This window comes from Drosophila willistoni, chromosome 3R (genome assembly GCF_018902025.1).
Source record: "Drosophila willistoni isolate 14030-0811.24 chromosome 3R, UCI_dwil_1.1, whole genome shotgun sequence".
In the NCBI taxonomy this organism is placed as follows: Eukaryota; Metazoa; Arthropoda; class Insecta; order Diptera; family Drosophilidae; genus Drosophila; species Drosophila willistoni.
The window spans coordinates 25,608,266-25,635,963 of record NC_061086.1 but is presented as its reverse complement, the minus strand read 5'-3'; the positions used below and the strand labels follow the sequence as shown (position 1 = coordinate 25,635,963).

At 38.8% G+C, this 27,698-nt stretch overlaps 2 protein-coding genes across 2 annotated transcripts; both read right to left on the bottom strand.

The window, feature by feature from the left end:
* Positions 1-11,363: 11,363 nt before the first annotated feature.
* Positions 11,364-11,894, bottom strand: LOC111519230. Its single transcript, XM_023178902.2, has 2 exons — positions 11,632-11,894; positions 11,364-11,565 (listed from the first exon to the last, which is right to left on the bottom strand). Exons 1-2 carry the CDS (start codon positions 11,837-11,839, stop codon positions 11,456-11,458), a joined length of 318 nt encoding a protein of 105 aa, XP_023034670.1. The 5' UTR covers positions 11,840-11,894; the 3' UTR covers positions 11,364-11,455.
* Positions 11,895-26,274: 14,380 nt separating this feature from the next.
* Positions 26,275-27,533, bottom strand: LOC6646927 (dynein regulatory complex protein 9). The gene has a single exon (XM_002069839.3). The coding sequence runs from the start codon at positions 27,531-27,533 to the stop codon at positions 26,439-26,441; it is 1,095 nt and encodes a 364-aa protein (XP_002069875.1). The 3' UTR covers positions 26,275-26,438.
* Positions 27,534-27,698: the final 165 nt, after the last annotated feature.

The window sequence follows — 27,698 nt, the reverse complement described above, 5'->3', positions numbered from 1 at the left end:
TGGCTTCTAATGGCGTTTTGGCTTTCCTCTACCTCCCCAAATAGCTAGCTTTGGCTAAAACTATGTAAAGTCTTAATTTATATTTCACTTTTTCTATGTAAGCCATAATACCGAGTGTAAAAGCGAAAGAGGTCATGAGAGGGCATTGAGGCAACTAACTACCGAATGTTGACCAATATTTCAGTTCCTTATGCTTCAGTTTTAGCAGCGGCTTTGCTTACCCTTCCGGTGTCTCATAAATTATAAAGAAAAATGGTCAAGACAGCAGCAGCCAGCACCTGATTTGTTTATTTGTGGCACACACACATACAAACTCACCCACTGGGCCGTGTATGTGTACTGTGGCGCCATCTGTTCTAGACGGAACAAGACAAAGGGCACACACGCGTACACACACGAACACATAACGCACACACATTTAATTGCTAAGCAAATATTTACCGAAAACAGTTGAATAGAGAAAGAAAACACAAAAAATATGTGTGTTATATCGTCTATATATTGCATTTCCACTGCACGTACTTAATTATTTGTCAATGTAATTGTGTGCACTGCAAGTTGAGTAGTTTGTTGCTGCAACATGTTGCCAACCCATTGCCACTGGCACTGGAACTGGCACTGACCTTGTCAGCATTCATAGCCACCAACAGCCTTTCTATACGCCGAATCGTGCTAACACTGCAAATATCGTTATCGAGTTGCTCTGCCATTGTCATTGTTCTGAAAACTTGTTGTCTTTTCTATGCTTTTTTTTCACCCATTGTTTGTTTATCCTGGCCATTGTGTGTTGCACCTGCAGCAGCAACCTCTTTAGGGTTGCGCCACTTGTCCACATCTATGTGGGTTGAAGCAGTAAGCAACGTTAACTAATCTTTGTGCTAAAGTGCCGTAAATTTCACCAGTTGCCAGCCAAGTTCTGAGTTCAAAACGCCCTCTGCAGCACATAAACGCAAAAAGGGAAAAATGAGCCAAGTTTTACACTATATAAATTCCGTCTTTGTCTAAAGCCAAAAACCATTAGCATTAGCACTTCCAAATAGAATATCTTTGGCCTTAGTCCAAGCAGAATGACTATTGCCAAATTGGTTGAGTACGAATTTCTGTTTTGTATTGACTATTTATTTAATAGATTTTCAATTAAATTGCATATCTCCTCTTTCCCTCTCTCTATCTGTCTCTCTCGCTCTGTGTAAGTGCCAGAAAAAGTAAAATAAAATAAAACAAATATGAATCAAAGTCTTTTCAAACGACTTTTATTTATTTCCCATGTCAAAATGAAAAATATATATTTATATAATTGCTATCAACTTGCTTCATCTTTGTGTGTGTGTGTGTATGTGTGAGCACTAAAATGCAATAACTGACAAGAGTCAATTTTAATACATCTATATTTGTTGTGTATACATTTATTGCAATTAGTATATTTTTACTATTTTCATTTGATTTTTAATTAATACTTAAAGCTTGAGAAAACCTAATACTATTAAGATTGTGTGGTTTAGTTTCTTTCTTTGAGATACTTCAATTGATAACTGCTCAATCAATCGAAAGCAAGACCAAAAAAAAGATAAAGAAATTGCTTTCTCTTCAAGTCCTTAAACATAAACGAATTGGATCATTTGCTTGATATCTGAACGCAAATAACACTTTGACACAACATTGTCATAACTCTTCTGAAGCAACTGAAATGGGAGAAGACGAGAAGCGAAAAACAAAGCACACACTGTCTCTGTGTGTGTGTGTGTTTGTATGTCGGGCAATATAAACAAGAAAAACATGGCTAAAGCTTTTGCTTTGGCCTCGGCCCTAAACGATTCTTCGTGGCTGCCACATACAAGTTGTATTTTTCAATATTGTTTTTCCATGTGATTGAAGCACAAACATTATTAGCATATTCCTCCCCACACACACACACACACACACACGTCACGACACACGTCCATAAGATGCCATCGCATTTCACCCAACCCATCACATCCCTTGGGCTGGCGGCTCCTTTTTCTTCGAGTATATATATAGGAGATATATACATAAGTATCTGCTGTGTAGTTCCGTCTACTTTATGCAAACATACATCAATAACCTTGTACATTGTAATGCACTTGTCTCGCCAGGCGCGCGCTTTGTATTTACCCAAGCTCTGGCTCTATCTTACTTACTTTTGCTTGGTTCTGCTTATGGCCATGGGTTTAGGGGGGTTCCACAATGTCTTTCGGTATGGGCAGCTGCCTCAATATGTTAGCTGTTTTTGCCGTTGTTGTAATGGTGCCATGGCATAACATGAATGGAAGCATGTTTCTCTCCCACTCTCTCTCTCCCGCTCGCTCGTTCGTTAGTCATTGTTCTCTGCTTGAGGCCACGCCCAGTTAGACTTTTGCCTGCCAAGCTTTTATCTGTTAACAAAATATATATGTACATTGAGTCCTTATTATGTAAGTACTTTTGTCGCCTAATGGTAATTTGATGCAACTAATTTGATAACAGAATTCAATTTGAAATTTGCCCAAAACTCTGTGCATCTGCCTTACCTGACACATGGACTGCCGGTTGCCGGTTGCCTGGCTGAGGTTTTAACTATACATTAACACACAGACACAAACAGAAACAGACACAAACAAAGAGAGGCAGGACGAGCGCATCCTGTGACCAGGATTCATGTAATTTGCAAAAGTTCAAAGTTTAACAAACTGTTACGTGGAAATGCAAATGGCAAATGTACTAACATTTCCTTCACCCACAAACACACACACACACACATATATTGGCCACCTCAAACGAAATGTAATTTAAACGCCCAAAACAACAACAATAGCAACAATAACATTCATTTCACTCACTTGCCCACTCTTAATTCTAAAACACAAATAACCCATGCAATATTCCGCATGCTGCATGCTCCATTCCGCATTCGACATTCGCCTCGAGCCTAGAAATGATTACGTATACGCCATGCCTGAACATTTTGGCAATTAGTGCGGATAGTCAGTCACTCAGTTGGTTCGTTCGCTCGGACGATTGGTTGGTCGGTAGCATCATTAGGCAGTCAGTTCTCTCTCTCTCTTTCTCTCTCCCTCTGTATGTTTACCATGCGGAAGTCAGCACGGAAACTAAGTTAGTAAACAGAATTATATAAACAGCTGGCGGGGCATCACTGAAAAGCGGCGAGGAATGGCAGGGGAGTGACCATGGCTAGGGAATTGAAATTTATAGGTACATATAGAAAATAAGCATTTTGCAATATTGTCAATGGCTGCAAATTCATAATGCATAATGCACACACATACAGATTTGAGCAAAAGTGAAATGCAAATAGCTAGCTTCATTTTTGGTTGCTCAATTGATTTTGCTTTCCGCATTGTCAACAGAACTACCTAGAGGATAACCTCCTAAGTATAGACGTCCCTTCACTTTACATATTTTTCTAGTTTTCACAAATTGCAAAAAAATAAGTCTCTAGAGTGGAAAGCAACCAACCGCAGCAGCTCTTTCATTGTTTATTGCTTTTCAAATACTTTTACGTGTATACCCTGCAATTGGCCTTTTTGGTTGCAGGGTAGCTAAAAGAAAAGACTCTCCCAGCCATCTAGTAAGTTCTAAAGTTGTTTCGGGGCTAGGAATAGAGGGTATGGGGTAACTTTTGCTTCTTTAGTACAGGGTATATTAAATGCGGCCATCTAATGTCAATCTCTACTGACTTCAGATCAAGCATTAGTTTGTTGTTGTGCCAGAAGGAAACTTGTGAGAAATTATATACTTCAACTTTATTGAAAATAACTCATTTTAGGCCCATCAAAGTAAATGCACTCTTGTGGCTTATGTAGGAATCCTTTTGTTGGTTGTGGTTGTGTGTGTGTGCGTGTGTGCACTTTGATTTCGTTTAGCTTTGCTTCAATTAGAGGCAGAGAGAAAGATCTCTCCTCAAATGCAGCTTGCCTATTATTTCAGGCAAGTGAAGAGCAAATGCATCACTCAGTCACTTACTAACTTGCTAACCAGTTACCAGTTTTTTTTGAAGCAAACTTTTTAATATGATTGAAGAGTTATTTTTTTCTTTTTGTCAAAATTGCAAGTTAAATAAGTAAGTACAAGGCAGACAATTCAGCAGTTATTCGAGACCGAATCCACGAGTTTCGAGTAAAGCAAACACTCCAACAAAATGTGCACGCAAGCCACACACACACTCACACACAAAGCATAAAGGAAGTGAGTAACAAAAGCGAAGAAAATATAAGAAACGAAACCATCAACTTAATTTCCTGCTCAAGTCAATTCAACTTTTCTACAATTTGCCTGACAGTGCCAGAAAGAGACGAAAAAAAGGGGAAAGAAACTAAAAACTTTGATTGCAATTGAGACAAAAATGAAACTCTCTCTCCCTCTCGCTCGCTCTCTGTTTCTCTGATACAGGCAATGGAAATGCGAATGGGAAAGAAGAAGAGGAAGTGGTTAGCCCGAAACTATGCAACGCTTGCAAATAATAAATGTCCTGGCACCTGGGCTAAAAAACTTTTTGAGCCTTTGATAGCATGTGATGCATTTTATGGATATCCGAATACCGGGAACTCGGAACAAAAAAAAAAAGAAAAACAAAAAGGAAAATAGAATCATCTATCCGCTCACATGTCTACTTGGCTCAAAGTGTATTTCATGCAGCTCTGCATTTAATTGAATTGCCAGCCAATAGAGACGATAGGCAATGCCAGTGCCAGTGCCAATGCCGCAGGACTTTTATCACTTCCTTTGGCGCTTCAATAACTTCTCTGCCAAGACAAGCAAATTTTTGGTATCAAAAGTGTATTTTCCTTTTTCTCAGATATCCTCTCAGCATGCCTAGTTGGCTTAGTTTCTATTGAGCAAGTCTATCACACAGTGCTGGATCTTTGAGGGTAAAATGAGGAAAGATTACCCTTCAAAAACGATTTTATTTGGACTCTTTATATCCTACAGGACCCATTATATCCAGAAAGAATTATTTGCCTCTTATCTAAACTTAATTGTTGAGGTCTTTTAATAATAATATATTTTTATTATTACAAAATACTTATTTCCATGTCCAAGGTGAACAATTTCCCCTTTCAAAAAGTAGCAAAATGCAGATCCGCCACTGAAACTGCAGAGAAAACTAGAAAACAACAAACAAAACTTCAAGATAATCAGCTTAAAGACTAGCCCAGTTCTGTGAAAGGCGAATGAGATATCGGCCTATAGGAAAAATGGATTTGCAATTTTACAACACTCAACAAGTTAAAATTTCAATTTGGCCAACTAAATTTTTGAATTTTTAAATTTTTATTACAGGGGCAAAACATAAGCACTTTCCCAAGCTTTATAACTTAAATCGGCTTAATTAAAAAGCAATCTTTAGACTTTCAAAGTATTCACTTGCTACCTTGAAAACTTGAATGAAAGTTTTCTTCTACTATATCTCTCTCTAAAAGTAAAACAACAATATAAAAAATTACCATCGAAAAAGTTTAAAGTATAGCGAATTGCAATTGACAAATCCTTCAAATCACCTTACTGTGCCTGCCTGCATCATTGTCAGACAGTCAACATGTGGGTAGGTATAGAGTATGTTGTATGCTCATTAAACTTTTTCAATTTTCAAGCCTTTCAGATGACAAGTTTTGTGGTCTCGTGTGGCAACTCATTAAAGTTGCATGGCAACAAAGTTGCCCGCAACTTCACTTACTCTTTTACACACCCTCACCATTCACTTGAAGACGAAGCGAATTGGAACTCAAACTGAAATTGAACCCCAGAAACTTGAAAGTGAGAAGACTCGAAAACACTCAAATGGCATGTCATAAATTTAGAACCTAAAATGTATCGTATCTCCTCTCGACCAGGACTGCATGCAAGTGAGAGCTTTTTTCTTTTACAAGTCAAATGCATAATGAAATTATCCAGCTGACATTAGTCGGAAAGTAACAGGTGTAATAGACTTTCAACTTGGCCAACGAATTTGGTTAAACTTGAGTAGTTGGGGTTGAGGTTGGTTGTATTCCATGGTCATCTTGCATTTGACTAATGAATTTCTCTAAAAATTAACCACACGAGGAAGTTTGTCATCAACCTCATGTATATTTTAACTAATTTCATACAAGACTAGCCGTTCAAGCTTTATCCTTACTAGATAGTTACACCATAAACAAAAGCTTATTACATTATACAGATTCAAATATTTTAACTAGGTTTATTTCGTAACGCCAAACGTGATAGATTTAAATGCATTTTGAAAATTCCCATTTATCTTTCTTTCTGTTGTTGTTGTTGTTGTTGTTATTAGCTTTTGCAATTTTTGGGCAATTTAATTAATAGGATTTTCGCATTTGGCTTTGATTTTCAGCTAGAGAGTTGAGTATAGAGAATCAGAGGCAGCTGTCGGTTGTCAGTTAACCTTTGATCCCATTTAATTATAAAACGCCGCAAATTATGTCACACCAAATTTGCTCTCGCCTCGACAGTTGGCATTTGCTGTGTGCGGTTGAAGCTGAAGCTCCTCCTGACACGTCGTCCTTGTTGTCGAGGCATTTGCCCATTTGTAATGGAAACACCCAGCATATGTGTGTGTGTGTGTGTGTGTTAGAGTGAGTGTGTGAAGTTTTATTTCTGCTCAGGTCAGGTGAGTCGCAGTGACAGTCAAAAGTGACACGCACACGCACATATTTAGGCCGGGTCGAGTGTGTGCTGTTAAAGTGTATGGAGGTAGGTAGAGTGGGCTAAGGATATGGGGGTGGGAATATGGTAACTGATGGCAAAAGCGTAACGAAATGTTATGGGTAGGGGGGAGTTGGGGGCGGATCCTCATTTCGGTTGACTGTGATAAGAAAGTGTCAACACAAACGTGACAAAGCTACAAATGTTTAATTTTTATGACTGTGGTTGGGTTTGGGTTTGGGCTTGCTCTGGACTCTACTCTGGTCTCTTCTCGCTGGCTCGGCTCTGCGGTGGTTTGGCGCGTGCCTTGCCGCTTAACTCAACTTATTTACAGTTGGCAAAGGATTGGAGTTTGCCTCTTGGCCACATTTGGTCAGTTTTTGTGCTGAAAATCACGTTTTTACCGTAAACATGTTGCAAAGTTCGCGGGTGTTTTATCTTGTGTGTCCGTGTGTAGGTGTATGTGTGTGTGGGTGGATGAGTAGAAAGAAAGCCAACAAAAAAAAGCGAAAAGAAAAATGGACCAGGCCAAAATGGCGAGAATGGCCGGGGAGCCGGAGAGCACAACCAGCAGCAGCAGCAGCAGCAAACGGCAACTGTGGCGAAAGTAAAATATTTAAATTTAGTTTTTAAACAAACACTCACAATTTAAATGAAATTTATTCAGCCCTTTATGTGAATACTCTTTTGACTGGCAAATCTGATAAAGGCGATAGAAGAGAAGAGAAGCAAACTGATATTTGATTCAACCTATATAAGGCGAGACTAAAGTTCATTTCTGGTTGACCGAGTTCTTAGAAAGGGTATTAAAATATTGTCAAGTCAATGAATGAGATTTTACTCTATACACATTTGTGGTTTTTATTAAATAGAAATGGTTTAGCAGAGGGGAAAGACACGGAGAGAGTGAGAGTGAGAGAAGGACGTACAGAAAGCAGAGAACATAACAAATGGTTAGAGACATCAGGCAAAACATTTCATTTCAGTTTTGTAAGCATTTTTCCTCTTGGCTAACTTAATTTCTATGCAAGTTTTTAGCCAGAAAGCTGCCTTTTGTTTTTTGGCTAAAAAATTTTAATGCACACACACACACACAGACAGACACTCACATGCATGCATGCGGAGACAGTGAGGCAGAGAGAAAACGAGATATATATAGTCACATACATTTGGGGGCATAATGAATGTGCAGCAACATTTTTGATGGCGCCCGCTGACAACAATAAATTACTTTTGGCTTTAAACGAAAACCATTAGCATAAAACTTGGCAACATCAACAACAACAACAACAACAGCACATCCTCTTAACGCTCATACTAGGCGTATGCGCAATATTTGTCTGGCTCTAAATTTTTTAGCCAACAATTTGCCAGCACTTACATGATTAAATTGCAGCCTCGATGATGGCGTGGCTAAAACTTTTCAAATAAGTATGCGAGCCTTTTAATTAACTAACTTGCTGGCACTTTCTCTTCGACTCCCTTTTTGTTTTTTTTCATTTTTTTCACAGTTTTTAATATATATTTGCTGTGAATATAATTTTTTATTTTTCAGTTTCTCATTTCTCTTCTTACACATTTTCATTTTGCTCTCAAGCTTTTATTAAGCGTTGCCATAATTTCATGCAGTAAACTTGCTAATTGCGCCGCCTTGCTTCCTTTTAACTTGGCACTTTCATACACACTGCCACTTTGCAACACTCCAAAGTAGTCCACCTCCCCGTGCTCACTCCCTCTGCCACTCTTTGGGAGTCTTTACCAGTCTTGGGCCGACAAAAGCTGCCAAAATACAAGGACCAAAAGACGTACAAAATGTAAAGAAACCCGAAACTAAAAACGAGAGATGAAAAAAAAAAGAACAAAGTAAAGAAAAAGGAAAAGGGTAACAAACAGAATGAGAAGAAGAGCCAAGCCACAGAAGGAGAATTAGTTGCCCCAAAGTGTTTTCCGTTTTTAATATTTCCTACAACTTGGTCGAAAAGTTGCTGCCGGGCCACTTTTGGCCACTTGGTCACGGATCGTTGCTGTTGGCTTGTCCTGGCCTGGTCTGGTCTGGTTCCTTGGTCACTTGCCTCAATTTCCGCTTTTAATTAAATGAGCATTAGGCCATAGAACCTGTCCCTGCTCAGACCACGTTAAGTGGCCTAGCTATAGCCACCTGAGTAAGTACCTCACTCACATGTTAGCCCACACCAAAAAAATTAAAGAAAAAGAAGAGAGGAGACGCGACAACAAATCGCGCGTAAATTGCATGCAGTTAGTTTTAAAGTTTAAAATTAATTTTTTGGCCAACAACCCGACTACGTAGAGAGTTTCTGTGTTTTTAATAGCTGTTAATATTTATGAACTTTTAGTTGCAACAAAACGAATGAACAAACAAGCAAACAAACAAGTAAATAAACAGCAACAGCAACAGCTGCAGCCAATGTGTTGCCAATATTTAACCAACCGGGCTATGTGCCTCACATTTCAATGCATTTTGCCATGAATTGCCATTGGACCGGCCCAAAAGCCAAACCGAAACAACGGACCGAATGTCAAATAAACTGTAAGCATTCGGGTGTGAATTGGCTTATAATTTCAATAAGTCTGCATTTAATAATGAACAAAAGGCAACGCACTGTACAATTGAATGCATCAGCTAAAATTTTTGAATGATGCTGCCAGATAATTTTACTTAATGCACTTTCGATTCATTTCACTTTTCAATCTAAATTTGCCGTTTAAAACAAAACAACATATAGATTTCTATCTCCTCCCAATTATCGACTAAAACCGTCCACTTATGTACGTCGAAGCAATTGGAATCCAAGACCAGTTCAAGAATGTATTAATAATTTATTCTTATTATTAGTAATTCGAAATCTAAAACGCCTTTTATCTATTTATCCAGTATATTTCCATTGGTTGGGATAATTAAATAAACAATAAACTTGATCAAACGAAGAATTGAATCTCGTAGACTTTTCAAATATTTACTTGTTTGCTTTAATCTACTTTAGAATTTTAGATAATATGAAAAACTTGTAAGTTATGTGTTTCATTAACGTTGTTCAGACACTCCACAAATAATCAAAATTCTGTTAATGAGCATTATTTAGTCTGTAGCACATAATAATTTTTAAAAAACTACTTTACTGGTTTAACCATATATCTGATAGATGATTTTCATCTATAATTCTCATCTATAAATACATAAATCGAAGAAGATTCCACAAATTTTGATAAATTATACACTTTTGTATTCTAAATTAGTTTGTTATTTTAATGAAATTAATTAAACTCGCTGCAAATGATTTAATATTATTAATAAGATTCTTACCAATGCAATTAAATTGAATTGGTTCATTTATTTTTATACCCTTGCAGAGGGTATTATAAAATTGGTCAGATGTTTGTAACGCACAGAAGGAGACGTTTCCGACCCCATAAAGTATATATATTCTTGATCAGCATGAGAAGCTAAGTCGATATAGCCATGTCCGTCATCTTAAGAGCTATCGGGATGAAATTTTTTTTGGGACCTTTTTTTTACCCGGGTGAGATAAAGTATGAAAATCTTTGGGATCGGACCACTATATCATATAGCTCTAGAAGAAACATTTTTGCAAAAATTGGAGTATCCCCATGAAATTTACCAATATGATAGTAATAGATATAAAATCTCAGATCCCAAAATTTGAATCTGATCCGATAAATAGAACACAAGTTACAGTCAATATAAATCGGTTCAAACGCTGCCGGCAGCGCTGCTTGCTGCCTACTACTGCCATCATCAAATCAACAGAGCACACGCATACACACACAGACGCAACGCTACATGAACTGTATGTGTATGCGTGCCGTGCTTTGCTTAGAAAATGATGGAAGAAGAAAAACTTGTGGTAAAAAGAGAAATAATATTTTGTTTGTGTATTGATGAATTGAGTTGCAGGGAAAGAAATTTCAAAAAGGAAAAATATTATTGCCAAGTATACTGCAAGGGTATATAAACTTCGGCATAGCCGAAGTTAGCTTCTTTGATATTTATTATTTGATTAAGTGTGTAGAGTTAATCGCTTCTTTTATACATATATGATTTGTTTTATAATATTTTATTAAATTAAAATTTTAATTTAATTGTTCAATTGTTTTTTTCACTGTTTTTTTTTTCAAAACTGCTAGAATCTATATTCAAATTTACTCACAATTTAAAGCTGCTTCCCCGCAAGTCTAGACTATTGTTGGTCTTCATCTTGGCTATACAACTGTGCGTATACGTTATAATTGGTTGAATCATCATAATTAAATTCTGCAGTCTAAAAGTAACGCATCTGCAGGTACAACAGCTGCATAAACAGCACTCAAATATTTAATATAAAAATATTTATAAATGTGGATATAATTTCTTTTATTTTACATACAATAACAAACAAATATTAGCTGAAGAAAACAAGAGTCGCGAGGGGTAAATAAACTCAATAGGCGATCGCCTATATTAGTTGTATTTTCGGAAATTAATAGACAACTTTAATTAATTCAACTAACACTCTGTTATAACGTTTTAGAGCAAGAAGAAAAAGAAAGTGGTACAATTGTTCTTAGCTCTAGTTAGCTCTGTTGGGTTAAGAATTTCGCAATTTAGCACAAGAGTATTTGGCAAAAAATGTTTGTATAGTTTCCAACACAAAAGCCAAAAAAACCCGAACGCGATTAATTAAATTTATTATATTGTTACCATTTAATTAAACTTATTATATTGTTCATGACTTGCGTAAATTAATCAAACTGAATTTGCTTGACAATCTATGTAGATCTAATTATCTCTGGCACAATAGAAGACACCTATTAATATGATGACATCCATAATAATCAATATTTTCATCAAATTCAATTGCAGCAATTGCATGCGAACCACAGCCAAACCTAAATGTGGAAATGTTTATTGATTTTCAGGCCAAATTTCTTGGAACTACATAGCTCGACACTTACCCTCTTGGCGCCTTCGCTCCAGAAGCACACGTAATCGAAGTTCTGGTTCCCAAATGGCCCCCAAATCGTCTAGATCAAAGTCGTAGTTCATGATATCTTCTTTTAAATCGTCATTGACTTTAATGCTCATCTCATTGTCAGCAATAACTCCGCCGTATGCGAAATATTGCAGAGAGCAGATCAAGAGAATTAACCCGAACCGATACATTTTGACTATAGCTTATGTCTGATCGAGGTCTAGTCTATCGCATCACAGCGAAGGCCGAGTTTCGCTCATGGAAATGATGTGTGCAGTTAAATTTAACATTTGTGTAAATATTTATTAGCCGATGAATGTGCTTAATATGTGCTACATAGTACAACAAGCCTTGAGCACATTATTGTTTTCAATTTATGTTCAAGCGGCGGACACGTGCCAAAGAAACTCTTTAAGGCGTAATTGTTGTATTGGTGGGTGGGGCAATTGTAGTGGATGTTGTTGTTGTCGTCGGCCGTAATGGGAATGGTATTGGTTTCGATGTTGTAGTTGTCAAGTCTTCTATTATAGCAGACGTCTGATTTGCAATTGGTTTCATTTGCTGCAAACTGGATTGCTCCGTTGTAGTGGTCATTGGCAATGTCGTCGTTCCTGTCATCGTTGCTCTCGTTGTTTGAGTTGGTGTTGCTACTCCCATTGCTGTTGCATTGTATCCATCAATGTCGCCATTGCCGTCGCCATCGCCATCGCCATCGCCGGCACTGAAGCTGCCCATTAGACTAAGCAGTCCCTGTGAAGTACATAAAGCTCACTCTTTATGTAGTCACAATCTCTCTACTCTCTCTCTCTTCACTCGTTGTATCATTTTACCTTTTTGAACTGCTGCCATAGCCCATCGGCTGTATCTGTTGCATGTTTAAGCGCCATGTCCACTTCATCGGTAAGACCCAATGGCTCTGAGTCTGACTGTTGGGATACTATTGCCGTTGCTGTTTTGTTATTGCTCTGGTCGTCCTCTGTTAGACTGCCAAAGTATTGCTTTACTCCGCTTATTGCCTCGCCTATGAAATCATTATTATTGCCAGTTTCGTTGCTGTTGCTGTTGCTGTTCTCATAGTCCGCCTCCAGCAGCTCAAACAGTTCAGCTCGTACTGTACAGATAGTAAACGAGCTGACCAGATATACGATAGCAGATAGCCCCATTAAGCGTTTCATGTTCCCCTACAAAACTTATTATTATTTTTAAAGTGCTAGTCTAAATTTATATCCACAGTGTTGTGGCCACAAACCGTTTGCCTGAAGTGCTTAACAGAAATGAGGTACACTATAGTTTTATTCCAAAGAAAATTAAAGCATTTGGCTGATTTTGAAATTTTAAATAATGCCATTGACCCACAAAAAATATGAAGAACTTCCAAAACATCTGTTCAATCATCTCAGGTCAAACACAACTCAGACACACACAACTGACTCATCAAGGCCAATATCTAATTAGCCGATTCATTTGAAATTTTCATTAGAAGCGCTTTAAAGTTCTTTTTACTTCGCTTATCTTAGGCCTTGTCCTTGAACTTACTCGAATTGTATAGCTACATTCTCTTATAATAACAATATCCAGCCACCTGACTTTAATTTTGGGGATTTCTTCCTAATCTGGGAGTTGATCAGATTAAGATTTGAACACTTCTCTACGTGATAATGTCTAAAGCCTCTTTTATATTTAAGTGCACTGCTTAGATAAAGTGCAGCTGCAGTTTAGATTCTCTCATAACTGACGAGTGGCAAACGGCTGGTAGGGCATATAATGAGCTTTAGTCTATCAACTGCAGAGATGTTAGTCAACAATAGAGCCTTTTGGATTATGCAATTGTAAGTCAAACTTAAATAATGTTGAAATTTCTTTAAAGTATTTTTTGACTTTATCATTAATAGTCTGTCGAACCTTTTTTATTTAATTTTGCTAAAGCAAATCATTAGGTTATAAGCTAACTGCAAAGACAACATAATAAAAGACACAAGTAACAACAATTTGGCATCACAAGTTGCCCCACAGCTCTCTGATCTACGAGTATGTCACTGCAAGTGTCACATAAATTACAAACGGAAGCATCAAAATGTTGTCAAGTCGAGCTACGAGGAGAAAACGAAGGATTTTCATGGATGTGAATAGATGATTGGAAGGAGGGGGAGAAACGGGAGCTGAATGGAAAAACTGTTTTTCCTTCTTGCAACAACAGCCACAGACTGAGTCGAGTTGAGTTGTAGTAGAGAGTTGAGTTGAGTTGACTTGACTTGGTTGGGTTTTTGGCGTTTAGTTTTTCGTACACTTTTGCCACTTTGTCTTCATCAGGAGAAAGGTTGATGCGAGGGTGTGGTGGGGGGGATTGCTGCAAAGCGGCTTGGGGGCCGGGGGGAAGCTGACGTTGGTGGCCACAACAAGCTCATCATAGCCATCGACGGCCGCATCATCTTCATCGTCATTCTTGTTCTCATCTCTTGTCGTCATCGTACATTGCTATAAACATCAATTTAGCAACGAAAATTGGTTTTCTGATAGCTGCACACACACACACCCGCATAGCAACACCCACCACACACACACGCATACACACACAGTTTCAGCTAAAGAAAAATTGTTTTTCGCTTTAAGTGACAAGCAGCGAAGGCAACAACGCGGCAACAACTCAGTCGATGTCGTCTCCATTTTAGTTTATTTCTTCTCAAGTGTTTTGTGTGTGTTCAAAAAATAATCAACCGAAAATTGTAAAGGAAATATAGTTTATAGTCAAGTTAGTTGTATGTCCGATCCTTTAACCATACAACCCATTGGTCCTTCTGTTCATCTGTGCAATTATATTGCACTCAGTTTGAAACTTTTAATTTTGGAATTCAATTGAAAAGAGAATTGTTTGGCCCTTTCTTTTTTTTTGTTTGTGTGTGTGTATTGTGTAGAGCATATGTTGTAAAAACCCGCAAAGAACATAAATTTATCATGCCATAACCCCAGGCGCCTGAATAAGACATAAGAATTGTGATAGGACACTGGAGTAGAATGGGATTTGAGGAAGGGAATGCCTAACCCACTGGGCGTATGAGTGGTGGTGGTGGTTGTCATAAACCACAAATACATTCCAACCAAGCAAAGTTGTAAAGGGAAAATTATTTAAATTTATGCCTGGAAAATATCAAAACGAATACCGAAAAAATATAAACCAAAAGGAAAGAAAGCAAAAACATATACATATAAGTATAAAGTGAATCGAGTTGAGAATGTGTGTCAAATGAAATTTCGTTGAAATTTTATGCAAACCTCAACAAATTGTCATTAAAAGCAAGGCAAAATACAGAGCCAGAGGAGGCCAGGGAGTGGAGAGTTTAGGGTGCACAACTGAGACGGGTCAGTATCGGAGGCAGGGTGGCATGGGATACGGCAGGACAGGACTAAGCCGTAACATACAGCGCCGCCATTTGGTTGGCCATATTTATGACGTGAACGACAAGACAAAATGGACTTCCGCACATTTAAGGCATATGAACGGAGGCAAAGAGGTTGAAGGGAAGGAAGGCTTTTTGCATTTTAATAGACTGACCCCATGCAAAACGCGAAAAATACAAATGGCCAATGGGTTGTAAATATGTGTGTTGGTGTGTGTGAGTATTTGTGTGGAGGGAGGGGCACACCGTGCCGGGCATTTGCATTGCAAATTTTCACAATTTTACAAAAATGAAACCAAAAACAAAAATAAATATATGCCGCCCTAATGACACCTGGCAAACAGTGCTGACACTTTAGCATTTTAAAAGCCAACCAAAAAGGGGAAATTTAGTCTTTAACTAGTCTAATAATTTCAGTCGCTAAACTAACTTCAAACCGTGGCACTCTATAGACAATTTTTAGAGGCAAATTAGCCTAGTTAGAAGTCGACTTTGAGTTAAAGTTGGAGTTTCTTGGCCAAAATCGCTTGGCCTTTAACTCAAAGGCTATTTTGAGAAGTTTCTGTGTCCAGATATACATGGAGTCTGACACTCGCAAAGTTTTTGGAAGTTTTCATAGCACTTCACTGTGAGGCATTGCTGCCCTAGTCTCTGCCTCAGCAGTTGTGGAAAGTATTTTGAGAATTTATTAGCGTCTGTTTCGCGATTTTCCAAGTGCTGCTCCAATAGTTTCCTAAAGATTTGGTTTCTGATCGGCTTCAATTTATAGAAAAGTTTGCCAAACATTACATTTTCATGTTGCTTAAAGACATCATTTGATTATTTGATTAATAAACTTGAAGGATATTCAGTAATTTGTTTAGCACAATCTGGCAAATTGTAGGACCAAATAATGTGCCAGTTCTGTTCAACTCAAGCAACAAGAGTCAACACCAACCCATTTTACACTTTGGGCGATTCCAGGAAATTATATACTAAATAGGAAAATAATTTTTGTTTTGGTTTTTTGTTTGTGTTTGTGTTTCAGTTGAAGTTGTTGTTTGGTGTTCTTGTTGTTGTTCTTTGACTATATTAAATGCAAATTTATGCCTATATTTGCTGTTAAGAAAGTGTAACGGAACTTTGACTTGTTAAAGAACTCGCCATAAATGTTGCAAGGAAAAAACCTCCTCCAGCCAGTAAGCCCGCCAGTCAGCCAGCCAGTCAGACAGTCAGCCTCCTTTCGAGTTAGTTATTTAAACGCCTTTTGCGACTGCCAACTATTGAATGGTTTATCAAGAGACAGAGCCAAACAACTATGGCCAAAAACTATTGCCACATGCCACTTGCAGTCGCCGTTCAAAGCTTGCAACTTATTGTTGTTATCGGTTTTTGCACTTCCTTTGACTTGTTCCCTTTTTATGGCCACTTGGCTGACTGGCTGCAAAACTTTTTGGCTAAGTAAAATTTATGTTCGTTTGTTTTTCGATTCGGTTTTCCATCTTTTCATTGCTTGCCAACAAATGTTTGCTTTTCGATTTCAAAGTTTGGCTTTTTCGTTTCTCGACCAGAGGAAACTCAGCCGCCAGCAGGGCAAGTTAAAAACGTTAGCTAAAAAATATAATTAGCCATTAACAATTTTCATTGCCTACTTTTGAGCGTTGTCCTTGCTAGATCTGTGGTCTGTTGCCAATTTCTTTTAGGGCAAAGTTTTATGCTTTATTGCGCCTGGTTTATCCTTTCTTACGAAAGTTTCTGTTTTCTTTTTTTTTTGTTTTTTTTTTTGTGACGCGCTCAATAAAGCAATTCACATTGGCTCGCAGCGACTCACTCCGTGTTGGATTGTAAAGTTACGGAACTTTGCCAACATTTGTTTTGTGTGTTTGTCTTTTGCGGCATTGGCATCTGTTTTTTGGTTGCATATCCTATTAGACCAGTTTATTTTGAGTAAAATTCTTAAGTTTCCAAAGATGCCATTTGCGGTTGCTCTTTGCTGGGTGCCTCAACATAAATCTCCCTCTAAGAACTAAAACGCCCAGGTTCATAAATCTATGGCCACGGTAAGTGAAACATGGCCCAAAACATGACGTCCAACAAGCAAAAACGACAACTGCATTTCTGATGGGCCATAAAAACTTCAACCAAACACAAGAAAAAAAAGAACAAGTCAACTTTAGAGCTTCTTCTTCAACATCTTTAGGCTAAACGCCCATCGACTTGGGCGGGGCCGGGTGTGGCTAATGCAAATCACGCTGCAAGCAACGTCAGCTGCAAATTGCTTGGCTATTGCTGCATGGAGAAACGTTTTTTGCACGTCCTCTGCATAATTTAACATTTATTTGCTCTCATCACATTAACATTAACAGGCCACTGAGGCAAATAGGTATGAATAATTAAAAGTGAGTGTGAAAAGTGAAGAAAAAACCTGCAGCACCATATCGAAGAAAATTCATAAGAAGTCGCATGCAATAAACACTTTCACAGTGTTTAAAGTTTCGTTTGGCAATTGACATTAAGCCATTTAATTGACGAATTAGCGTCTATAAATAATATATTATTTGTTTACAAATTTCTACTTAGAATTGCATTAAATAAACTGCTAGGAAAAGAAAGAAGCTATCGATATTTAGTTTCGTTTGACTAGCTAGTGACTATTATTTGGCTTGTTAGTTAACATTAAATAGTGACAAATGCAGATGCACAATCCACTAGAATTTAACTAGGTTAATTTAGAGAAATTGCTCTAAAATATTTTTCATCAATTTAATTGATAATGTTTTTAAGCATTCTGCATATTTGCATTGCCTTTAAGTATTATAAATGACAAATTTTCTCAATACAAACAGAGAGAAATATACATATACATAGATAAGTGGAAATGCATTATCGATTGACATAGAAAGCATTCATTATATGGCATGTGTGTGTGTGTGTGTGTGGATGAGGGTGAGACTTTGTGTATGTGTGAGTGGGTTTAACCGCCTTGCTGTTTAAGTAATTACACGGACTGCATTTTATACATATTTGAGTTTGGGGTTCGGGTTTGGGTTTGGGTTGGAGGAGGAAGAGTTATCAACCAAACCCATCAACCATGCAACACTGACCGCTACAGTTCGATTTGTGGCATTTGTGACAATGTCCAGGCAATAAAGATGCAACAGCCCAAACGCCACTCCCTCATATACATTCCAAGCCTAGCATGAAAAATCGAACATTGATGCCGCCGCGTTGACAGACGCAATTTTGGTCTGAAATTGTAATTGGGTTAGCTTCAAGTGTATGTATATATGTGTGTGTGTGAGTGTATGTGTGTGTATTGGTGTGCGCTAATTACCATGTTCGTGGCAGCAGCAGCAGCAGCTGACTTGCACCAGGACTATCCACGATCCACGGCCATGTCGAATTATGCAAAATTCCCCAAAGTGTAGCGAATCATTTTGAACGCGCAATGAACTCATCGCCAACGTGAACTTAATCAAATTTTGTAGCACAAAATGGCAAACTGTAGACGAGGCACGTTTTCGTTTGGCCGCCCATCCCCTGAAGCTAAAGTTGTTGCATACTTTGGTGCGCTCGCTTCATTTAACTAAGAGCTAGAGAGTGGGAGTGGGAGTGGGAGAGGGAATGCCAAGTGGTAGCTAAGTGGTAGCCAGGGCCGAAACGTTGACACATTTACTAAGCAGCAGCAGTTCTCGTCAAGCAATGGCCGCTGACCCCCCAACCCCGCCACCCACACTTCAGCTAGTCGCCATCGTTTATAGCACTTCTCCAACTCCTCCTTTCGTTCGTTTCATTCTCATTTCTTTTTTTCCTTCCCCATTTCTTTTTGTTGGTTAGTTTTTCTTGGCTTGTTGCACGCTTCATGCTGGGCAGGCAACGCGGCACGCTGGGCATAAATCAATGGCAACGATCTTTACGTGCTGCCTCAAAAACTTGCTCCTTTTCTTAGCTCCCACGATTTTTGCCATCTTTATTGCACATTGTGGCTTCCGCCTGGCGGATGTGTGTATGCTTCAAGTTTGTGTGTTTGTGTGTGTGTGTGTGTATGTGTCTGTGCTTCATTTTAGTTGAAAATGCGGCATTAAAATGCATTTGGCTTTCAATTTACTCGTACTCAAGTAATATTTTCATTAAGTGGGTTGCTGTTGCTGGCTACTTTTTAGCCATTTTGGCCACGTTTTTGCCATGGCAAGAGCAATCGCTGGAGCACTCTAAATTGTTAATGAAATGTTAAATGGTTCACAATTGCCAAAGGAAACACAATTCGACGCCTGCTGATTGACCATAATGAGGCTTTAAGTTACGCAACAATATAAATTAATAAGCAATTAATTACAAACACCCCAGCCACCTCCTCCCCCCCCTTGGGGATTGAACTGAGTTCAAGGTGTTTGGCACATGTGCCATTAATTGCTCCATGGGGAAAAGAAAATGATTGGCTAACCCAACAACAATAACAACAATAGCAAGAACATTTTAGTTGAGAATGATTGGCGGGAGGAAACAATCACAGCCTCTTGGCCTAATTAAGCCAAAAAGGAACTTACCAAGAAAATACTAACCAACTTATGACTTAATTCACAATTCATTGTCTTTTTTTCTTCCTCTCTCCCCCTCTCTTTCTCCCTCTCTCTCTCTCTCTCTCTCTCTCTCTCTCACATACAAAGACTTTGACTGGCAAAACCAGATAGAGAGAAACAAATCAACCAACAAATTGATTAATTTTCAATGCAGCCAGCAAAACAAATCATTTTGTCAACACACACACGCACACACACACACACTCAAACACACACCATAAACAAAACCAAGGGAAAATGCGTTTTAAGTGCCATGCAAATGACAGTAAAGCAAAAGACATAAAAAAATGAAACATACAAATAGACAGCTGTTGATAACGCCCAAAAGAGAGAGAGAGAGAGAGAATATGAGAGAGAACTCTAAGACACAAACAAACATATGTTGGATTCCCAAAATCCCATCACGCCTCTTACTATTCACTGCCCCAGCCACCTCGAATCCCTACTCAGTCCTCCACTCCCCCTACCCCTACTTGAAAACTACAAATGCGCTTGTCGCTGCTGATCCTTTTAGCTGTTGAATTGCAAATTGTTTGTATATGGCGTCAAACATTTGTCGCTTTTGTTATAGTTGTTGTTGCTGTTGTTGTTGTTGATGTTGCATACACCCTAACTAAAGTAAACATTATCCACTTTGACATACAAAATGCTTCAATAGGCAGTAATTCCTTATGTATGATCCTTTCATTTAGTTCTATAACCAAAGAAAAGTTAGCGTGGAAATTATAACTCTTTATCTCTTAAAATCGCTCAAAAGTATGATCTACTTTTTGGCTTTTATGCTTTAACCAATTACCAATGTATTTTAGGGAAAAAGGGGGAAAAAAAGGAAAACTTTGGCATACAACTTCCTATTTATTTAACCATATTTTTATGAGGGGTAGCTAGACCCCTAAAATTGTTGATCTTTCTTAGCCTTAGTATGCAATAATCAACATCTAAAATAATCATACAAATTGAACCGATTTCAGGACAGATACGAGAGTTAACTAAATGTAAATTTATTTCTATTAAAGCGTATTACTTGTCTAAAAAATTCTATTAAACCCAAACGGTTAACAAAATTCTTTGTCAAAACAATATTGACCATTCAGTTTGGTATGAAAAATGTGAATAAGTATTACTAACTTGGTAAGTCAGGCGTAATAATTCGTTCTAATTGGGCCTTAGGCTATGCAGACATCAGCCTAATGCAATTTCATTTCATCTACCTTATTTTAGAGTATTCCAACGGCAGTCTGTAGATCCTTTGGGTGTCCTGCATCCTCTTTTGCTGCACTTGCTGACAGAATGTCCACCCATCTGTCACAGCAAAAGCAACAGCAACAACTTTTATCCAGCGGCCATGCAGCAGAAGCAGCAGCAACAGCTTTCAAAAATTTCTCTCATTTTTCGGGTTGGGCTTCAGTTTTTTTTTCGCTAGTTGGTTTTTTTTCTCTTTTTTTGGTTGTTCAGTTTGCCTTTACATACAGCAATTTGTATGATTTTCAGTTGCAGTTTTTTATGTTGTCAAATGTTTTTTAATTTCATTTTTTTTTCGTCGGCCCCCTATTCTTTCTTCAGTCTTTTTGTTTTTTGTTGTTGTTCGGCAACAAATTTGAATGCACAGCAAATGGCAAATGAGCAAGTGCATTGTCAGTGCGAATTATTAAATTGTATTGCGATAGAGTAATGCTCACTGTGGAGAGAGAGGGGAGAAGGAGCGGAGGAGATGATGGGAGATGTGGCAGATCCGCTTAATGGTCTGGCCATGTCGTTTAATTTCTGTATTTATTTTTTTGTTGTCTTCTTCTGTTTTTGCCCCAGCTTTGGCCGCATTCTGTGCGCTAAATACTTTGACGTACTTTTTTTTTCTCACTCCCCCCGCCCCCTCTCTCTGTGTGTGTGTGTGTGCTCTTAGCCTCAGGCATTCGAGCCATTTGCATTTACATATGCGCATTGCATTTAATTAAAATTTGTTGTAATGCTCAAATTGCCGGGAAATGCGGCCATAAAGCAGCTCACAACAGCGAGGACAACTCGCCTTCTCGCGTCCGTTGTAACTGATTGTGATTCCAATTCCAATTCTGATTCTGATTTAAATGCTTTTATGTTTTGTGCATTTTACTATCTATAGTAAATGTAGTTTTTTGATTTTCACACACACACGCACCGACACACCGACACAGTCGATTACAGTGTGTATACATATATAATTTATGTTCAAAACCTAGTAATTTATCGGACTGTTTATCAGCTGCTGCTGCTGCTGCTGCGGCTCATTATAATAAGAGAAATCTGCATAAATATATATAAAATATTGTACAACAAAAAATTATGCCAAATTATGATAAGAAATTTTTGCTCTCTTTAGCTAATGGCTCTCTGCATATATAAACATTATAAAATTTGTGTGTGTAAAATATCTAAGCAGCCATCAATAATGTAAATAACTATGAAAATGTGTGGAGTGCGAGGGTCAGGGCTGGATTTTGTAGTCAAAGCTAATATCAAGGCCCCCTGAGATATTTAGAGGTTTATTAGCTGTTTTAGTTTTGGTTTCCAATGGGAATTGCAATTACCTGCGAGTATTTTAAATGCCTTAAATCGATAAATTTTAAGTTTAAACAAAATGGAGACCTAAAATTTATTCACTCAGAGTGAAAATTTCAGCCCTGGCAAAGCAATTAGGCCAATAGACTCGAAGTTTTTCCCTAACATTAAAACTAATGCGCCGAAAAGTAGACTATGCTAAATGAAAAGTCAACTTTATTGCTTAAAGTAGTTAAAGGGGCAGGGGCGGCGGGTAGAACACAAAGGGGATGGTCTTACAATGGAAATGACACAAACTAACACATTAGGGTGGCGTTTCCTTTGCCAAAGTTACTTGACTTGATTTTTCGGGTTGCCAGCAAAACGGAGACGACAACAACAGAGCACAGAGCAGCAAACAAATAAACTGACAGACACTCGTTTCCGTTTTCAAACAAAACAGACGCCATATTTAAAATTCCAAACAGCGCACAGCAACAACAACAACAACAACACCAACAACAACAACAACAACACCAACAACATAGGCAAGCAAATGAAATAACAGCAAAATTTTGCCATTTGCTACAAAACTTTTGCTTTGCCTTTTTTTTCTGTGAAAGTTGTTTTTTTTTCCACATTTCAGTCGCTCGCTGCCAAAACAAAGAATTCAATTTTCTGGGTCGCGCTATGATTTTCGAACCAAAATCGTTTTGGTTCGGGCAGTTTGAGGAGGGGTCAGGTTCATTGAACGTTTTCGCTTTGCACTTCTCATGGCATCAAATGAGCATAAATTTCTTGGACTAATTGTGAAACTATGCCAGAAACTAAAGTGTGTACAAGAATGAAATGCAAACGTGAAAAATTCTCAAAATGATTCGAAATGGCATCCTGACAATCTATAGAAGCTCATCCAAAGACCTCAATTTTATCGCCGGCTTCGAAAATTTCAATAAGAGGCTTAACGATAGTGAAAAATTTCCAAAAATTAAGTTCTTTGACGCTTCATTTCTGTGATTTAGTCGATTAAACTATGCGGAAGGTATTGAAATGAAAAAGTGCATTAGGAGTTAGTTTACTCTAGATTATCCTAGAGGACTGCATTGTCGTATTAAGTAATCGTGCCATTTAAATGCGATATTTTCTATATTTTCATTCTACTTCAATTTCTCTTTAGAAGTTGGTTTAAAGTCAAGAATATTTCTTGAATTGAATTGGCAATGCTTTTCCAAATGCGCCATTGTCAGAGAGATGCGGATTAGCTAGTTAGACATTATATAAAATTGTTTGCACTGCCATTCAGAACATTTATCATAAACAATTTCCATTCTACTTGAAACTTGCTGACCAACCATCGTGACTTCCGTGCACCAGAAATGAAAGATTTATTTTAGATTTGCATGACGAGATAGTGAAAATAATGGCAGAAGAATTAAGTCGATACAATTGCTGGCACAAAGGACACGTAGGCAAATAAAAAAAAAAGAGCCAGCGGCATGAGTTTGTGTGTCCCCCACAGTTTAAGTTGCTTGGCATTATGTACAATATTAAAATGATTTATGTTTCAAAAGAACAAAACATAACTTGCTGCCCTTCAGACTGACTCTCTGACTGACTGACTGACTGACTGAAAGCTTACTAATTTCATGAAATATGCAATATGGAGCCCAGTGAATCAATAGGCCAGGATGGAAAAGACAAACATTTGACTAGTGGACACCCTAGCGAGTGGGTCTGTGTGTGTGTGTGTGTGTGTGTGTGGAACAATTTGAAAAGGGTATCGAGAGAAATCTATAAAATGAGTGGACTCGACAGGACGCCGCCAGCCAGCCAACCAGCCAGCCAGCCATACATGCCAATAAAATATTTTATCAGATGTACGTGTTGCTATTAGACGCGGTGAAACCCGTCGTGAAACCCCTCAACGCAGTTAACAATCCGCAGTCTAGAGACCCTTCGTCGTCCCTCCAATGGTCCTTCTCATCCTTTTGCTGCACGCACGCATATCAAATGACTGTGTTGATGTGTTGAAAGGCATGCCCCACTCCACAGCCTCCCGTCTCTCTCTCTCTTTCTCCCAGGGTGAGGAGTGCGAATGTGTGAGTGTAAGTAACCCTTTTTTACGGCTGGTCAGTGTAGAAGGAGTTATCTTTCCCACCAGTGAGTGGACTCGCCATTCGGAGTGGTCTGATTATGCCTTGTATGGCCATAAATTTATATTGAAAGACGTGCGCTGTTAATCAAATTAAAGCGTTTGATTAAATTTTAAATAAAATGAAGCGCAGCATAAAAAAATAAAAACACAAGCCAACAGAAACAACAACAACAAGAGCAAATGGAGAAACGACTGCAGTAAAAAGTGGAAATTAATTTGTGAGCACGTGGCGTATGCGCAATATTCAATTTATGTATGCATCCGATTATTTATTAAATTTCGGTTTTTATTTATTTAATATATGAGTAAGAGAAAGGGCTTCAAAATGTGAGATATTTAAAGTATAAAGTTTATAACAAAAACGTGTCGCAAACTACTACTACACGGCTAGGTGGAAAAGTTTCGATAAGACGAGGACGAGAAGGAAGATGGGGGACATTTGCTCAAGTGTTGCGCACTTTAAGACGCTTAACGGGCCAACTGAAGTTAAATAACAATTTCACTGCTCATTAACCCTAATTTGTATGTAAATTTTTGGATGCCCTAGTTGTTGGCCCTTTTTCCCTTTTTTTTTCTCGTCGTTGCTGCTGCTGCTACATTTTAAAGGATTCCTCGCGAGAGGGCATTTTGTATGTTTTTTTAAATAACGCACATGAGAGAGACGACGCAAAGCATCAGGGGCGTGGGGAGTTGGGAGGATAGGTCAAAGGAAGAAGATGAAGAAGTTTCCCATTTGCTGCTTTTCGTCTATGTGAAAAAATGAAGGAAGAGGCTGACCAGCAAAGTGCAGGAAGTGCGATGAATTGTTCTTCTTCTTTTTTGGAAAGAGGGATAAAAGTGAAGAAAAAGAAGTAAAGAAAGATTGTTTGCCCTCAATTCCGTTTTCGTTCATTTTGTGTTTTTTTTTGTTCTTTTCTTGTTCGTCTTCCATTAATTCATCTGCCGCCGCTATGCAAACAAAAGACACCACACAAAATGGACTTTCGCCCAGTCATGATTGGGTTGTTGTTCTTGTTATTGTTACTGATGTTGTTGCTGATGTTATTGTTTCACCAGACACAATGTATGTATGTGTGTGTATGCATGTGTGTGTGTGTGTGAGAAGAGCATGTGCAGCAGATACAATTCGCAAGAGGCTGCCAAATGGCAAACGTGGCAAACAAGAACTGACAGCATCCTTTCGGACCAGGCAAATTCAATAAATTACGCCAACGACCATTAATTATATTTTAAATTGCAATGCACACACACACAGACAGAAACTCACAACACACACTTACACACACACACGCACAGACAGAGGAAAACTTTTGCTTTTGTTTCATATGAAAAAGTTGCACTCATTCACCAGGCAAATTGTCGCAGTTTATCTCATACGCAGTTGCTGTTGGTTCTTGTTTTGTTGTTGTTGTTGTTTTTGTTGCTGCTGCTGGATATGCCACAACAAATAAACCACTTGTGCGCACCATGCCACATCGAGCTAAAGGAAAATATGAAAAAGTATAACGAAAACAACACCAGGACACTTTTTGCCTTCATGGACTTCAGCCTCGCTTCAGCATCAGCTTCGAGCTGACCATTATTAACGCCTTGGCGTATGCAACTGACCTACCCACTAACCCCCTCCCTGCACTCCGTCGGCCTCAGTCCCAGCCTCCTCAGCCTGCTGATGACAATGGCAGCGTGTCATTAAGTCGGACGTCCACTGCTGACCGCCGCTGACGTGTTAACTGCAGTGCGTCCAACTTTTAATTGGTTTTAAGTCACAAGTTAATTTCCATAAAGCAAAAAACAGAAAAAAAAAACCGGAATCATCGCAAAATGCACTGAGCAAAAACTCCGAAATTGATATCGAAACTTTTCTAAAAACTTTAAGAGAAATTTTAATACAGTTTGTTCGTACTTTAATTAATATCCTTATTTATAGAGGGTATAAGATTTGGTTCAGAATTTTCTCATCTATTTAGTTGCTCAACTAATTTATTAAGAGAAAAGTCAGTCTTAAAGATAAGTTTATAGCTTGCATTTAATTTTTATTCCAGCAAGTGTAGATCAATTTTAATCGGACTGTTTTGTTTATCGATTTTGAATGCTTTTGTCATTCATTTTCATTTGTTAGTTAGACGTATTCCTTAATTTCTCCGAGTGTCTCCTGTTAAGTGGTGTTTGTCTACTTCTTGGCCTTGCCGCGTTTGCCTCGTTTGGGTTTCTTCTTGAATGGCCCCAGGCCACGTCGGACCATTGTGCCACGCCACCAGGCTTGCAACTTAATGGCACACTCCATGCGATGCACTTGAAGATCATGCAAACGTTGCTCCTCCGCCTTTTTGGCCTGGTAATCCTTGACGAATGCCAAACGCTCTTCATAGATTTCGCGATGACGGACCAGCAGTTTCTTTTGCTCCAGTATGCGTAGCTCCCACGCTTCGGACTCGCGGTCCACGCGACGCAGCTCGGAAACGTAGCGTTGTTGCCACTCTTCGATGCGGCGCCGCAACTCGATAATCTCGCCACTGCGAAAGGCTCTCAGTTCGCCACTGACACGCTCCTCGCGGGCCAGACGTTGCTTGTAGTCGAGAATGTCCCTCAAATAGGCTCGTTCAGCATTCTCACCCCAAATCTCGCCCTGCGTTATGCGACCAGCCTCCCAGCGTTGAACCAAATTGTATTCCAAGTCATTGACCCGGGACACACAGCGTAGATTGTATTTGGCATCGGCGGTGCGTTCATCAATGTCCTTTAGGCGGTCCAAACCACTTTGTTTTACCCTCTCCAATTCATGTTTGAGGTTTTTCAACTCATCCTTGGAGCTTTGAAGCTCCTTCATGGCCTGAGATTCTCCACTGCTATTGCCATTCAGGGCGCCAATGGCACGATCTAAGGCATCCATATTTTGCTCTGGTTCGGTGACCTCCTTGATGGCGGCCTCGTAAATGGCACGTAGGGCATCCATGTCGCGTTCAAACTTTAAGGAATTCAAGATGCCCTCATCCAAGTCCAGGTCAGCATCTGTTTCGCCCTCACCCAGTAGTGATTCCAGACGTGGCAGCGTCTTGCCTGTAAGCAGGACACGTTCCGGCCTGTCCTGGTCGCCTGCAGAAGAGCTGCGACGTCGACGACGCAAGGAAGCTGGAAGCGATGGCATTGTCTTACTTAGATTCAAGCGTTGAGAACGTTGCTGGATCACCAGTTTATCCAAGGTGTCCTTGTAGGTATACAGAAGTAGCACTTGACGCAGCTCGTCGACTTGTGCTTGCAGCGACATGACCGACCGACAACTAAAGTAAAAATCCAACAAATGCACGCCCATGAATATCAATATCAATCGGTTTTCTTATTTTTTTTTTTTTTGGGTGACCCGGCAACTGTTGCCTAGGAATCCAATACCAATGTGTAATGTGTGTGTGCGTTTGTGTGTATGTGTGTGTGT

Coding starts and splice junctions, on each gene's coding strand:
- LOC111519230 (XM_023178902.2), bottom strand. CDS start 11,839: ATGTATCGGTTCGGGTTAATTCTCTTGATCTGCTCTCTGCAATATTTC. Junction 11,566..11,631: donor GGAGCGAAGGCGCCAAGAGG/GTAAGTGTCGAG, acceptor TTCCACATTTAG/GTTTGGCTGTGGTTCGCATG.
- LOC6646927 (XM_002069839.3), bottom strand. CDS start 27,533: ATGTCGCTGCAAGCACAAGTCGACGAGCTGCGTCAAGTGCTACTTCTG.